Source organism: Callithrix jacchus, chromosome 9 (assembly GCF_049354715.1).
Source record: "Callithrix jacchus isolate 240 chromosome 9, calJac240_pri, whole genome shotgun sequence".
Lineage (NCBI taxonomy): Eukaryota > Metazoa > Chordata > Mammalia > Primates > Cebidae > Callithrix > Callithrix jacchus.
In genome coordinates, this window is record NC_133510.1 from 15,820,121 (window position 1) to 15,835,847 (window position 15,727).

At 49.0% G+C, this 15,727-nt stretch overlaps 1 protein-coding gene across 50 annotated transcripts in view; it reads left to right on the forward strand.

Moving 5' to 3' along the window:
- The window catches only part of CACNA1C (calcium voltage-gated channel subunit alpha1 C), a 725,791-nt gene that overhangs the window by 615,033 nt on the left and 95,031 nt on the right, over positions 1–15,727 (forward strand). For 29 of the 50 annotated variants that reach the window (XM_035258324.3, XM_078338406.1, XM_078338401.1 and 26 more), the window contains 4 exons: positions 5,707–5,839; positions 8,616–8,745; positions 10,169–10,228; positions 14,544–14,650. In XM_035258324.3, the coding sequence (XP_035114215.3) occupies positions 5,707–5,839; positions 8,616–8,745; positions 10,169–10,228; positions 14,544–14,650 (430 nt within the window). Of the gene's footprint in view, positions 1–5,706; positions 5,840–8,615; positions 8,746–9,962; positions 10,023–10,168; positions 10,229–14,543; positions 14,651–15,727 lie in introns of all 50 variants that reach the window. The other 21 variants (XM_078338403.1, XM_035258332.3, XM_078338402.1 and 18 more) reach the window with 3 other exon arrangements.

The following is a 15,727-nucleotide window of genomic DNA, read 5'->3' on the forward strand; positions in this document are numbered from 1 at the left end:
AAGAATGTTGAGGGGAAAAAAGGGGCTAATGAGGCTATTGACACTACCTCAGCCATCCTAGAGATGCCTCTCATGTAGCTACTGGCGGCTCTGAGGACTGGGGGGATGCTTACGCTTCCCAGCTGAAAAGCTCTTCCCAACCTCTGCTGAGGCCTCAGGATTCTTGAGTTTTGTGGGCATATGGCCCACTCCCCATCATTTCTGTTGGTTGCATGCATCTCTACTTTTGTGTTGAGACCTAAGGCTGCCCTAACTGCCCCACCACATACACCAGCCACCACTGTGGCCTTTGAAGCCAGCCCCAAGCATGCCCATTTGTGCCCTACCCCCGGTCTCCCAGTCCTCATCCTGGAGATCTAAAGGGCAGCATGCTCTGAAAGCCGTTGGCTCCACACATTGCCCTACCCCCAAAGGCTAAGTCAGCCTGTGTTTCTCAGCTCTTCCTGCCTTCCCATTTCCTCCCTTCCCTGCTTCCAAAGTCAGCTCTTGGATCCTTTAGTGCCAGGGGCAGCCGAAGTTCCCAGAGACTCCTCTGAGGATCACATGACCTGCCGTCTCCGTTCTGGTCAATCTCTGCTTCCCTCCTGCTTCTCTTTCTTCTGAACCATGAATGGCAAAGAGCCTGATCTATCACTGTGCTCTCGACCTCTGCCCCTTCAAGGCCTCTGCCCCCTACCATGCCTAAGGGGCACCTGCATGAACTGGTGAGCGTCCCTCCTACTCTGCCTTGAGTCGCACTGATAGAAGAAAGGGCCAGTGCAAGGGAGCACACTGCCATGCTCTCCTGCCACCTCCCCGTCTCTCTCTTGCCCTCTGTCCTAGACTCACCCCCTGTCGTCCCCCTCCCTCTTAGGCTGTCTGGGTTGCACCCAAAGCCGTCTATCAGAGTGGCTGGACTCCAGAGTGTACTCTGCTGGCTGCTGCTTCAGTTGCCCTCGCATGACCATGAACTCTCAGAGGAGGGGCCTGTTTCTAATTCATCAGGGGGCCATTGAGGCCAGCCATGGCCCTAGAATCCTTCCCTCTCTGTTTCATCCGAAAAGCTCGCCAGCTGGTTTCAGCCTCCCAGACTGGCGTACCCTAATTATAGAGAAAAATCCCAATTCACTGGAAAGAAAAGCATTGTGCCCAGATGAGTGGAAGCTAATTCTACTTTTGTTTAATTTATTAATGTATTTGAGTGAGCATGTAGATGTTCGCAAGAGCCACTAAGGACTTAAAGTTAACAGGTACACATTAAAAAGAAACGCATGCCACCAGACACCGAGTAGTCAGCACCACCTGTGCTGGGGGAGGCTTTCATTGTTGCAAGGGGTTCAGTGACAAGGAGAGCCATGAGCTGGTGGAATCTGGGGGCTTCATACAGAAGGGTGGTCTTGATTGAGCTTTGAATCAGGGAGTTGGAGAGGCTGAAGGAGTTTTTGCAGGATTTTACAATAGTCAGAGATGCTGAGAGTTGGGAGAAACCTTGGAGATATTAATGAACTGCTCATGAAGCACTTACTATATGCCAGGCACTGTGCTAAGTACAGGGACATGGGGGTTCCTGTGCTGGATGGACAGGGAACTGACCCCCCTCCTGGAGCTGACATATCAGTGGGGAGACAGGCAGCCGGCAAACCAACTGAAAAGGTGACATCACACAATGTGAAGATAGTAAAATCAAGGATTGTATTAGGGGTGACTTGGGGACCAGGCTGCATCGACTGTGTGGTCAGCAAAGGCTTCTCTGAGGACACAGCATTTGCCTGGAGCCTGAATGATTCAAAGGAACTAGACGTGGAATCAGAGCAAAGAGCTCTCTAGGTGGTGGGCCTGAGTGCAGTCTTTTACAGGGGGATGCACTTGGCTGTGGGGACTCCAAAGAGGGCCAGTGTGTCTGAAGCCGAGAGAGCCAAGGGATAGTGCCCTGAGGCAGGAGGCCAGGGCAGGACAGGAAGGCAGGGCAGAAGGCACAGGGCCACGTGGGAGGCTGGGTCTGATCCAGTGCCCTGGAGGGCCACCAGAACATCTGAGCAGAGGAGGCCCTGACCTGATGTCCGACTCACCCTTTCAGAGATTCCCTCTGGGTGCTCTGTGGATAAAGGGTGGTGGTGGTCGAGAGCAGAACTGGGGCAGGGAGGATACCTGTACAGTATCCAGGCGGAGATGATGCCAGTTTGGGCAGGGAACAGTGCTGGAGATGCAGAAAGGGGTCAGGCTTGGGGTACATTTTGCAAACCAACTGGATTTATTCATCGCTTAGATGTTGGAGAAAGAGGAATGTAGGGTGACTCTGAGGTTTTCTAATTGAGCCAGTAAAGAGAAGATCCCCAGTGCAGAAACTGTATCCACCACCTGCACTCCTGGTGCCCCAAGGCCCTGTTCTGGGTATCTGGCCCTTACCAACTGTGCACTCCCTTCAGCTGGTAGCAGACTCTTGTGCCCTGCTAGAAACTAAGCTCCTTGAGGACAAGAGCCACGGCTTTGTGTTCTCAGCCTTGGACTCAATACTCTGTAAGCACTAGATCTTACAAATGTCTTTACTTTATGTGGCCAAGAGCAAAATCACAGAGGTGAGGAAGGTGAGGATGAGCATCAAACGGAGAGGAGCAAGTCTTCCCGAGGACCAAGGCTGGGGCTTTGAGTGCTACCCTGGTTTTACTTTTGAATCCTCTGACCTGCCTTCTGGAATGCAGCAGCAACTCCAGAGTGCAGCAGAGCCTCACTTCCCATGCTTTTTCCAAACCTCCAAGAACAAAACTGAAGAAAGAAAGACCCTGATGTAGTCTACTGGCATTTGGGAGTAGAAGTCTAGGTGGTTCATTTGCCAACCCCAAAAGGAGCCTTGCCTGACTTTTCCTGATCTGTCAGCCTCCTGCCTTATCCATAATACCTGCTAAGCATCACATGCTGTCAAAGTTGTGTCCCTTTTCACATCTGAGTTTGTCCTTCAGAAACCGTTTCCTCTCAAGCACTGTGCCTGAAGTTCCGCTGCTGTGTGTCTGAATGGACCAGCTAACTTGCTTCGCCCCAGGAATGGAGCTCAGCACAGAGCTTCATAAACAGGAAGGGAGCTCATGCAGATGGAAGAGCCTGCAACGTTTTTCATTAGGAACTTCGAATGGCACAAAGCTATAGTAAATATGGGTTTCTATAAGCACAAAAGATTAAAATAAGCATAAAATTACCTATTATCAAATTATCATGAAGGAGAAAGTGTTGGGTCATTTTGAGCAAAACTGAAAAGAATACAAACACCTGGGCAGGAATTTAAGATCCTTCTCAATTAAATCTCACTCATAAATATGATTTAGGCCAATCCTGGTTTTACTTATTCTACTTTAAGTAGAAGGTTTTCCTCTTACATACCAAGGGCTGGGTGTCACAAGAGCTCCAACTCTTGGCCTGTAGTCAGCTTTCATCTTGGGCCTCTTTTCTGCTGAAAAAAAATATTAATTTTCTTGCTGGTCAGCTCTGATCACCCCAGAGAAAGGATCTGATTGATGCCTGTGTGCTGCTGGTCCTCCAAAAAAGCCTTGGGTCCCTAAATGCTTGAATGTGTTTTGCCTGATAAAGAATTGCTTTCTGTGCCAGGCATATTTTTCTTTGCAGTACCTGGCTTCATTTGAACCAGAAGAGGGAGAACATGGAGAGGCATGGCTGCATCTGTGAGATGAGCGTCCCATAACTATCTTTTTCCAGCCAGACTAGTATTCCCTTCACCTTGGTCTTATGCAAAGTCTCCTTCCTTCTGAAGGGTGTGGAAGTTCAGTCATCATCAAGAAATAAAGACACCTAGTGCCAGGCATGGCTTTTCCTTCCAGGGTTTTCAGTACATAGAGAGAAAGGACAGACATTTGAAATCAGTCATGAAGGCACTGGAGGCAGAAGGTACTGCTGGTATTCACAGGAAGGTCATTTCCTGGAGCACAAGTACTCAGGAAAGCTGGGTGGAGGATGATATGTGGCACTGGGGGTCTTTGTGTGCTTTGCAGAGAGGGAGATGAAGAGCAGCTCAAACAGGGAGAGAGCATGAGGAAGGACAGGACACACAGTGAGTGTGTCAGCTCACTAGGGCTGCCATAACCAGTGACCACATGCTGGATAGCTTAAACAACAGAAATACATCCTTTTACAGTTCTAGAAGCTGGAAGTCCTAAATCAAGGGGTCCACAGGGCTAAGCGCCTTCTGGAAGGCTCTTGGAAAGAATCCTCACTTGCCTCTCCTAACTTCTGTGGTTGCCCGCAGTCCTTGGCTTGTAGATGCATCCCTCCGATCTCTGCCTCTGTCTTCACATGGCCATCTTCCCTAAATGTGTTTTTGTGTTTCTGTGTCTCTCCTTATAAGGATAACGGTAATTTCTTTTTATTTTATTTATTTATTTATTGGGACAGAGTCTCCCTGTCATCCAGGCTGGAGTGCAGTGGTGAGATCTTGGCTCACTGCAACCTGGGCTCAAATGATTCTCTTTCCTCAGCCGCCCGAGTAGCTGGGATTATAGGCACGCATCACCACGCATGGCTAGTCATTAGATTTAGGGTGCATCCTAGCCTAGAATAAACTTCATCATAACTAATCACATCTGCAAAGGCCCCATTCCCAAGTAAGGTCACACTGCGAAGTTCTAGGTAGACATGAGTTTGTGGGGGAAAGTGTTCAACCTGCTGTAGTGAAGTGTTCAGAATATAGTTTGATGTGAGTGGACCATTTGTCGGGGAATAATAGGTGGTAAGGATCTGACTGAGAAAAACGTCGAGCAGTAATTTACAGGCTTCAAGTCTCTCCCATGGATAGAGGTTGTAATAAAAGCAACAAACACTTACATAGCAGCTGCTAAGTGCCAGGCACCGTTCTGAAGTATTGATGTACTCATTATTCCACCTTAACCTGGAGAAACTGGGGCTCAGAGAAACTCAATAAAATGCACACAGCTAGAAAGAAACAGCCAGGATTGTGATCCAGGAGACTGGCTGGACAGACTGCTCCTCACTCCCATGTTGTTACTTTCCCTTCTGAGCATCTTAAACACATTTGCCTGGCGCAGGGTGTTCAGCGCTTGCTCCCGTGGGCATTGTGCTTGCAAGCGCAGGAATAAGCTGTTTGACTTCGGTCCACATTAAATATGGCCACTGGCCGGGAGCACAAGGGCACTTCTTTAATTGGCGTCAGTGTCTAAACCTTTGCATGAAGGGCCTGTGTATTGTCCTGTTATCTCAACAGCACATTTTTTTTTTTTTAAGTTTCAGAAATTGGGAAAGCGTTGGTTTTTGAATTCCTAGAACTTCCAAGGGTGGGGGTTATTTGCAAGGGCTTCCACAAGCCAACTAAGCCACATGCTTTCCCCCACCTGCCGCCTAGATAGATGGGTAACCCCTGGCAGTACCCTATCCTACCTGGTCACCTTTTCTCATACCTTACAACTAGGGTGACAACCACCTCAGTTTGCCCAAGACCAGGGGGTTTCCTGGGATGTGGGGATTTTGGTTTTAAAACCAGGACAAGTTGGTGACCCTACTTACAATCCCCTTATTGTGCACTGCCAGGTAAGTCTTTCCCAACAGAGATGAGCTGCAGCAGCACCCAAAGGGAGACAGCAGAATCTCTGCCTTGGTTGGTACCCTACATTTTCAGAGCCACAATGATGTCTGCCAGTAGGAAGGTCTCTGAAAGTGGTAAAATAAGTGGGAGTGCTGGAGTTATTTAGAATGGTGCTGTTCTTACAGGAGAAGATGATGAGGAAGAGCCAGAGATGCCTGTCGGCCCTCGCCCACGACCACTCTCTGAGCTTCACCTTAAGGAAAAGGCGGTGCCCATGCCAGAAGCCAGCGCATTTTTCATCTTCAGCTCTAACAACAGGTGTGCGGCATGGTGGGGAAGGTGGGGTCCTGCTCTCTAGTACCAGCCTGACAGTTCCCTGTATTTTATCTGAACCACTGAATGGAGCCTGAGACTCTCCCAGCTCCCTGCAAATAATATAAATAGACACTGATTCAGGGAAGAGTCCTGGATTTTGAATCAGAAGACCTGTGTTTTTTTTTCCTCTCCACTTTTTGAAATGTTTCAACTCTACTTCTGTCCTTGAGTGATTATGTGATGTTAAACAGTATCAAGAACCTCCTCCTGTCCATTAGATTAACCTTAGAATATTTCAACTCACTCATCTCCTTCCTTACACAGAATTATCATTAGTATTTTAGTCCAACTTTTATTCTTAACCCAACAAGTTAGTGGGTCTTAATATTATATAGATAGCGTGTGTTTGGATTTATGTACACCTTACCATTTTATTTGTTCACCATTTTTTTTACTCATTTTAGTCTGTCTTTCTGCGAACATTTTCTTTCTTCCTAAAGTACCTTCTTTAGAAGCTCCTATAGTTCCATAATGGCAAATTCACTGGCCTCTACTTATCTATAACTGTCTTCACTTCTTGCTCTTGAAAGATAGTTTTGCTGTGTACCTCATTTGAGACAGACAGGTTTGTCCTGCAGCCCATGAAAGGTGTTATTCTACTGTAAAGTCAGCTGTCATTCCAACTGTGATTCCTTTGTGGGTAACCTAACCTTTATTTGTAGCTGCTTTTAACATATTCTCTTGCCTTTGTGGTTGTACAGATTTACTACCATTTGTCAGGATCTGAATTTCTTCCCATTTATCTTGCTTAGAATAGATTGTGCTTCCTAAGCCTATGGATTCAGATTTTTATTCAGTTATTGAAAATGTGCAGCAATAATCTTTAAATATTGCTTCCCTTTAATTCTGTATTTCTTCCTTCTGACACTCCAGTTGGACATCTGTTAGACCTTTTCATTCTGTCCTCCCTATTTCTTAGAGGGTCTTACATATCTTTCATCTCCTTGTCTTTCTGTATTCTAGACAATTTCTTCAGCTGTATCTTCCAGTTTTTAAAATCTATTTTCAACTTAATCTATATTACTGTTTAAACCAATTTTTTATCTTGACCATTGTATGTTTTTATTTCGGTCAGTTCCATTTGTTGCTTCATTTTCCAGATCCATCACTCTAAATCTAATGGTTTCTATCGATTTTTCGTCTTTGTGATTTAGTCTTTTATTTCATGAAGTATTTCAAATATAGTTGTTTGATAATCTATATCTGATTTTTTTTTTTTTTTTTGAGACGGAGTTTTGCTCTTGTTACCCAGGCTGGAGTGCAATGGCGCCATCTGGGCTCACCGCAATCTCCACCTCCTGGGTTCAGGCACTTCTCCTGCCTCAGCCTCCTGAGTAGCTGGGATTACAGGCACGCACCACCATGCCCAGCTAATTTTTTGTATTTTTAGTAGAGACGGGGTTTCACCATGTTAACCAGGATGGTCTCGATCTCTTGACCTCGTGATCCACCCGCCTTGGCCTCCCAAAGTGCTGGGATTACAGGTGTGAGCCACGCGCCCAGCCTATATCTGATATTTCCAACACCCCCACGCTTTGGGGTCTAAATCACTTATCTGGTGTTTCTTCTGATTTCTCATCTTAGTGGCTTGTCCTTTCATGTGTCTGGTGTCTGATGATCTTTGATTGGGACCCCAACACTTCCTCTTCATTTGTGAGAGTCCTGAGGAACTAAAGTAGGACTGGGGAGACTTTCAGACGCCCCTAAGAGGTGTTGGCTCAGCCTAAGAGTCCCAGGCTTTCCTGCCCCACCTCCAGACTGGCTTAACCTGCGGTTTCTTGACACCACTGCTGTTACTGGCTTCCATCCTCTGGCAACTCTGCCTTCCTGGCCTTCCATACACAGCCTCAGCTCAGTGGGGGTTTGTGGGAGGGATTGTTGGTTTGAACTAGATGATTCTTGCAGACATCTCCAAACTCTCACAAACCAGAATTGTCCCAGAGAGTTTGACCCTTCAAGGGTTTGGTGCTTCTGCAGCAGGGGGGCTTCTCAGAGCATTTAGTCAACCATAATGCCAGCAGCAGAAGTCTGAAGGCCTGGGTTGAAGCCCTGACTCCCCGACACTAAGGCTGTGTTTCTGGGCAAGCCTCTCCTACTTGGGTTTCAGTGTTCTTATCTATGAAATGAAGATGATGACACCCATACCTTCCTTCCTACACTGTTGTCAAGATGAGATGGTTACAAGACGCTTTGGCATTTAGGAATCTAGAATTTTTGATACTGTCACTGGGTGCCTAGAAGTTCAACTGAATAATCGTGCCGGGGCACAGAAGTGCATTACACACAGGAGCAGATCACCCCCAGAGTCGGCTTGGCTGGCCTCTCAGCATACCCAGCTCCAGGGAGTCCTGTAGTTCCCTATGCAGAAGCACAGAGCAGATCACATAAAGTGACTTATTTTCAATGATAGGGAAAATAAGTCCCCAAACAAAAGCCAGTTGTTAATGTCAGAGCAGGATCTGGAAATTCAGAGAGTCCCCAAGGTCTCAGATGTAACCTTCCAAAATGTCAAAGGTGATATGTGTGCCATGGGGGTAAGGGGTTGTCATTGCTGCTGTCATAAGCAGCAGTAAGACTTCAGAATGAAGAGGTCACTTTAAGCCAACAAGTGCCTGTTGCCAGCTGCTGGGAAGAGCTGAGGAAAGGGGCTCCCAAGAGCCGACTGCTGCTCCCCTTGTCTGCCTTGACTTGTCTCTCCTCCTGTCCCCTTCCCATACAGGTTTCGCCTCCAGTGCCACCGCATTGTCAATGACACGATCTTCACCAACCTGATCCTCTTCTTCATTCTGCTCAGCAGCATTTCCCTGGCTGCTGAGGACCCAGTCCAGCACACCTCCTTCAGGAACCACGTATGCATTGCCTGTGTCCTCTGCACTCCTTACCCCTGGGGCTGTGCCGGGCCCACAGCTTCTGTTGCCAACATCATTGTTCAATCAGGAGCCCAATTCTAGATGTCAGAATCAGATCCACAACTAACATTTCATTAAGAGAGTAGGGCTTTGATAGAAAACCAACTTAAGGCCACAAGCAAGTAAGAGAGCATGTACCCAAATGCTTGGTCTGCTTTGATAATTGACAAAGGTCAGGACTTCCATTGCCTGTGGATGTTCCCCAGGAAGTTCCAGTTCCCTGCAAACTTGGGAAAGTGTGGCTGCTGACTACAGGCCCCGCCCTGCTCCTGGTGTACTCTGATCAGAAGGGGAGCATTGGCAAATAGGTGCCGTTGATAAGCCTGACCTTACCTGAAAGAGAGTCTTGGTGCCTTCTGTAGAGTGGAACCAAATGTGAGGACCCACCCAAGGCTCTGGTGAATAGCATTAACGGCCAGTTAAAGAATTGCTATATCTCAGAACTTTGTCAAGTCCCAACCAAGTGGGCATGAAGAGAGCCCACTGGTCTAAAGCCATACCCATGCCAAACCGCTCTGTGGCCCTGGGGCCTGCTTGGTCCAGGGCTGTCTTACTGAGGTTAGCAGGTGTTGGCCCCGTCCCTGATCCATCACCTGAGATATAATAAAGTATGCAATCCTGGAGCTGGTCCTCAGCCTGTGCAGACCTCACCTGAGGGATGCACCTCCCTTGCCCCAGAGGACATAACCCAGGAATAGATTTCCACCAACACAGGAAGCTGACCAGCTCAGTTTACCAACGTGAGTAAAGCATTTTGAATCTCCCTGCAAAAATACAAACCCCATTCTCCGTCCTTTTGACAAGCATCTCAGTAGTCTGATTTGGGTTTGTAAGTAAATTGGATTAATGGGAAAAGCATCCAACCAGATGCTGCTCAGATCCAGTACCAGCTGAGGCCTGCCCTGGAAGCTCACCTCACTTGTCTGGGGTCTTCAAGGGAAGCCGCTGTGCTGCCTGAGGCTAGCCCCACCTCAGGATCGCTGTGTGCGTGCCGCTCACCCCCATTTCCATCTGTGTCCCTGCACAAAGGCTCAAGCGCCATGCATCTCATTTTGAAGTGTGGCCCCTTTTCTGGTGAACATCCACCGACCTCTCCTCCCATCCTGCTTTTCTCCCTTCCTCATCCCATCCCCACCCTGTTCCTTTTTGTTTTGCAGATTCTGTTTTATTTTGATATTGTTTTTACCACCATTTTCACCATTGAAATTGCTCTGAAGGTAAAGCCCCCATCCCCCTCTGCTCCTCCTGAGCCCCTTGCGCCAGCACCAGCTCTCTGCCACTGTCTGTCCTAACACACATGCTCCTTCCTGTTGGTGTTGGGTTCACTCTCAGAGCCACTAATCCAATTATGCTTGTTTTTCAGATCCTAGGCAATGCAGACTATGTCTTCACTAGTATCTTTACATTAGAAATTATCCTTAAGGTAATGCAACCTGGGCAATGCATCTTCTGTCTCCTTTTCTGTCTATCTCTGCTCTGTCTGGCTGGCTCTTTTCTTTTTACTGTTTCTTTCACTCTCTCTTTTTTAACTCCCAAGCCTGAAATTGGAAAAACGAGTGCCCCTCGCTTTGTGTGATGCACTTTGCCCAGACTCAGAAGCCAGGAGCAGCCCACCCCCCCGCAGCCCCTCCCTGCAGCCACCCCTAAGCAGTCTGTGGCTTGGAAGGGACACATGTTGGCTGTGCCAACATTGAGGCTGCCATTTCATTGGTTTGGGCTGCAGCCATCAGCAGTGCCCGACACACATGCCCACACACCAGCTCCAGTTAATTGATACCTGAGCCCTTGTAGGACTCTCCTTCCCTCCTCCAGCATAGTCTCTGAAAGTGGGAAACCTCCTGGGCGTGGAAGAATCACTTCAGCTGCTCTCTTTGGATGCCCATCTGTCCTTAGCACCTTCCTCAGTATTTGCAGCAGACATTGAGTCTAAGCTGGAGTTGGGGCCACATAACAGCAATCACAGGCCTAGCGTGAGATGTAGAGTTGGTCTCCCAGCTGAGGGCCTCCCACAGGCAACTATAGACTACTGCCAACCCCTCAGTCACCTGCTGCAAAGCTTTGTCACAGTGTCCCTTGTCCTGAGCGTGGGGGAGGGAGAATTGTGCTGGAGAGCTGAGTTCAGCAGGGTGAGAGCAGGTGCTGAAGGAACCTGAGCACACAGGTCCCAGCCCTTGGCCGCTGCTGGCCCAGCTCAGTTCTGCTACGGGACCTGCTACAACGTTGCTGCCCTCAGAACAGGCAAAGCCCACCTCTGATAAACACTGGGATGAGAGAGAGTATTTCTCCATTTTTCTGGTGTGTTTCTGAGTCCAGAAACCACTGCATGGCCAAGCTAGTTTATCTGAGAGTCAGGGTGTGAGTTCCATGACCTCAGGGAACATGTGCTTCTCTCTGAGCAGGGGAGAAGATTCTACCCTTTCCCCAGTCAGAAGGACTAAGGCTCTGAAGTCCATGCTTCAGCTTTAGCTTCTTCCTGGGAGACTGGCCTGAGACTCCCCCTCCCAAGGAGTCCAGGCTCCCTTGTCATCCTATCGCTGTGGCCGATGCAAGCTGACGTCACACCTGACTGATGCCACTGCCAGCTGCAGACCTTTCCTTCCCCTGTGAGACTCCCTCATCATGGCCAGCCTGTTGATGGACATGACAGTTCAGTCACTTCCAGAGATGAATGGGTTTTCGTGTGCCTTCCCCTGTGTCCTTTTCCCCAGGGCACTCAAGTGCCCCTAGCTTCCATCCCTGGTTCCTGCTAACCAAGTATGTGGCTCAGATTTTTCTTTTCTACTCATGGAGAGTAGATCTGGCCAGGCTCTGGTTCCTAGAGGTCGGGAGAGGTAACCAAAAGCTGCGTGGCTGCACCAAGATGCACTGCGGCAAAACCTCTCTTCCGTGGCGAGCTGCTTTGATTCCCGGACTTCAGATGCAGGGGGGCACACAGACACCAGAGTTCTTTCCCAGGATGAGAGAAGCTCTGGGGCCCCGTTCTCAGTGCTCTTCTGCAGAGCTGCCCTTGTGGATTTCAATGGTGCTATTTCTCCTTCAGGATTGCCATACAAGTGAAGTGAAAGGTCTCTGCAAACATTGTCCTGGCAAGGTCCTTCCTGTCCCCCATCCCCTCCCTCTCCTACTCTCTTCTATACTCAGTGTGCTTCTGAATAGAAGCCCCAATGCCGGAACACTTCCCTGTACCTCCTTCCCACTGGGTCCCTCTTCCTGGCCTGAAAGCCCAATGTCATGTCGTGGCACAGATGATCGTGGCTGTCCAAGGGGGGACATTTAGCACAAGGAAGAGTGGAAGGGCCTGGAGATGTTTGGCCTTAAAAAGGAAAGGCTTGTAAGCCCATGACAGTTGGCCTGAGTTATGCAAGGGACTGTCACATCAAAGAGGAAGAAGGAAAATCAGGACCAGTGAGTGGAAATCACAAAAGATGAGACAGGTCTCAAAACTAGAAGAGCTACCTGGAGAGGTGGGGATGGCCGTGGTTGAGCAGAGAGCTAGTGAGCCACACCCCATTCCTTTCCTTCCTCAGGATGGAAACATCTCAGCAAGGGCTCCTTCCCAAGTGATGTAAAATTGGAAAGCAGGACCTAGGTGGCTGGCAATGAGAAAAAAAAAAGGATCAAAGGGGGAAAATTAGCACTGGGTACCTGAGCCCGGATTTTCCTGACGCCCTGAATACCACAGATGACTTTCACGTAAAGGCTCCATTTTCCCCATGTCCATTTGCCCTTTCTTCCACAGACACTCTTTCTCAGCCCTGCCTGAGGGCAAGTTCCCACCACCCCCATCTACACACACGTACTTTCTCAAGTGTTGGTCTCATTGAAGGGTCCCCAGACAAAACAGGAGCCCAAAGCCAGAGGACAGAGTTGGTAATCTAAGCGTCGTTAGTCCACCCATCTGAGTACTGTTTTCCCCAAGCACAGAGGATTCTGTTAGAGCTCATTGGTAGCCTCAAAAGATCCATTCCAGAAGCAAGAAGGGATCAGACCCAGAGCCTTCCTAACACTAAAAGTGAGGTGGCTGGGCAAGTACTGGGCCTTCTGCAGGCACAGAGGGCTCTTCAGTGGACTATGGGAGCCTCCTGAGTCCAGTCCCTGGCAGTCTCAGGTCTTCACTGAGAGGCAGGGAGGCAAGCCTTCCAGATGGTGGGTCTTCTGGAACGATACTCCCTTGCAACTTTTATATAATCTACCCACTTCTTCTAAAAACCATTGCACAGCACAGGTGCCTGAGTCCTGTGGGACCCCCTGCTGCAAGAGATAAATGGAAAGAATTAGGTTGCAAGAGCTATTTTTGCTCATTTCCCCCTGCGTTTGCTTTTGAATGGCTCTGCGGACACTCTGCCCTGGGCATGCTCTGATTCCAAAGAGATTAACTGGACCCCGGATGACCAGGGAGCCTTGCTCCACCTCTGCACTGTCAGCTCCTCATTTTTCCTTTTGGCCGATGCTTCCTGTCCTCTGCCTGTCATAGCCCCTATCCTGGATAACCATTGGCCCTTACGCAAGCTGGCAAAATGGAAAAGGCTATAAAGGCAATCCGTTGAGCACCTGCAGTGCACAGCTTTACACCAGTCTCAGGGGGAGGTAATAATGGCCAAGTCCTCTAACAGTCATCGTCATCTTGTGCATTCTCTTTTAAAAAGTTTCCAGAGGGCTTTCACAAAGGCAGGGGATAGTGTCCTTACTTTTTGATGAGAGGACAGAACTTTCCTCATCCAGGAAGCATCCCGAATTCAAATCCAGGCTGTAGTGACAGCTCACCCTTTTACGGAGCTCATTGTGTGCAGGGTGGAGTCCTAAGTATTTTACATACAGGTTCTTACTTGATGCTTACAATCCTGTGGGGTAGATCTTACCCTAATTTTTCCAATGACAAAACAGAGGCACTAGGGGAATTGAGTTTCTTCCTCCAGGCCACAGAAATAAAATACCACAGGGCTGGGATTCCAGCCCAGGCAGCCTGGCCTAAGAGCCTGTGCTCTTAGACACTGAGCCACATAGCCCCTCTGACCACACAGCTTTTGCCCTCGAAGAACCCCAGATGCAGTCTAGAAGCAAAACAGTAGAATTGAGTTTAGAATATGTGGCATCAATCATAAGCACCTCTGAGGCCAGAAAGGGGAGGTATGCTAATTGCCAGAGTCACCAGTGGAACTTCTCACCAGGCACCAGGGTGACCAGTCTCAGGCCTAGTTTGCCTAAGACTGAGGGGTTTCCTGGGATGCAGGATTTTCAATGATAAAGCAAACCTTGGCAAACCAGGACTGCTGGGCATGCCCGCCCCCAACTCCCTGCAGATGCCTGGTGCTCTCAGCTGGCCTAAGGACTCACGTGTTTGGAGAGGCAGTAGGGAAGTGTGCCCCCAGCCCGAGAGCATCAGCAAAGGGCCCTGCAGAGCCAAAGCTCTGGACTTGGGATGTGGAACAGTGGGAAATTAGAATGAGATGGAGGGGCCTACTTGAAAGGGCTTTGAATGTAGGACTAAAGAGTCTGGCATGGCCTGGCAGGTGTTAGGAGCCACCCAGAAGTCCTGGGCTAGAGATTCTTGGGTGGTTGTGTGCATGGTTGCAGAACTCTTTTCTTGGCACCATATCGCCGTCTTTGTCCTTCCTATTCCCCATGAATGGTGCTTGGGACTTGCCCAAGGGATGCTGTGGGAAGAAGGGGTGCTGTGAGGGGTCTCTGGGCTAGGGCTAAGGCCACTCACACTCGTGTTTCTCTGTCCCTCCCTGCAGATGACTGCTTATGGGGCTTTCCTGCACAAGGGCTCTTTCTGCCGGAACTACTTCAACATCCTAGACCTGCTGGTGGTCAGCGTGTCCCTCATCTCCTTTGGCATCCAGTGAGTGGGACCCCTCTCAGCCCATGATGGGCCATGCAGCTAGCAAGGGGTGCTAGAGAGGACAAGCAAACCCTGAAGGGCCGGCCTGCAGGGCCATGGCAGTGTGGTGAGAGCAGGGTGGGGCCTCCAAAGCTGTGCGTGGGGCTTTGAGTTCTTAGATTCGTGTCCTCAGGGGTCTGACAGCTGGGACATGTTGATCAGGCAAGAATATGTTTAAATACCTGGGTTTTGCCATGACAGGCAGGGCCAGGCCCAGCTATTAAGAAATGGCTGTCTCCAGGACCTTCCTGCCTCCTCCACCAAGGCCCCATTGCCCTAGGCTGACCTTCAGCAATCCACAGTCTGCCACTGCCATGACCTCCCCTGACCTGGACCCTCCTCCCACTTTCTCTCCCTTCTCTCTCCAGCCAAAGCACCTCATGTGTGAGTGTATGTGTGAATGTATGTGTATATGTCTGTGTATGTGTGGGGCGTTCGTGTGCATGAGTATGTGTGGGGGGGTGTGCATGTGTGTGGTGTATGTGTGTTTGTGGGTGAGTGTGTATGTGTATGTATGTGTATGTTGACCAGTTGACCATGTGTATGTGTCTGTGTGCATATGTCTGTATAGGTATGTATGTGTGTATATGTGTACGTATGAGTGTGTGAATGTATGTGTGCATGTGTGTATGTGTGTGACTATATTTCTGTAGTGTGTGTGCATGAGTGTACATGTGCATGTATGTGTGTGCGCGTGAGTGTGTGTTTTTAATTTCGCTGGTCTGGGGTACAGTCTGGGTTAGGGTTCTAAGCACTCTCCAGGTGACTCTCCTGTACAGCCAAGGTTGCAGATCTTGTTCAGGTGTGAAGGGTCTGATTACTAGTTCCTACCAAGTTCTAACAGCTGACAGTGTGAATCCTGCATCTTCACTTTTAGAACACTTCCACATACACATTTTTTCATGGTCCTCACACACATAAAGCTATGATGGAGACAGGGCAAGTGTTATCATCATGGTATAGATGGGAAATTTGGGGTTCAGGACATCATGACACTTGCTCAAGGTCACACCTACGGTAGAGAAAGGCGTAAGTCCC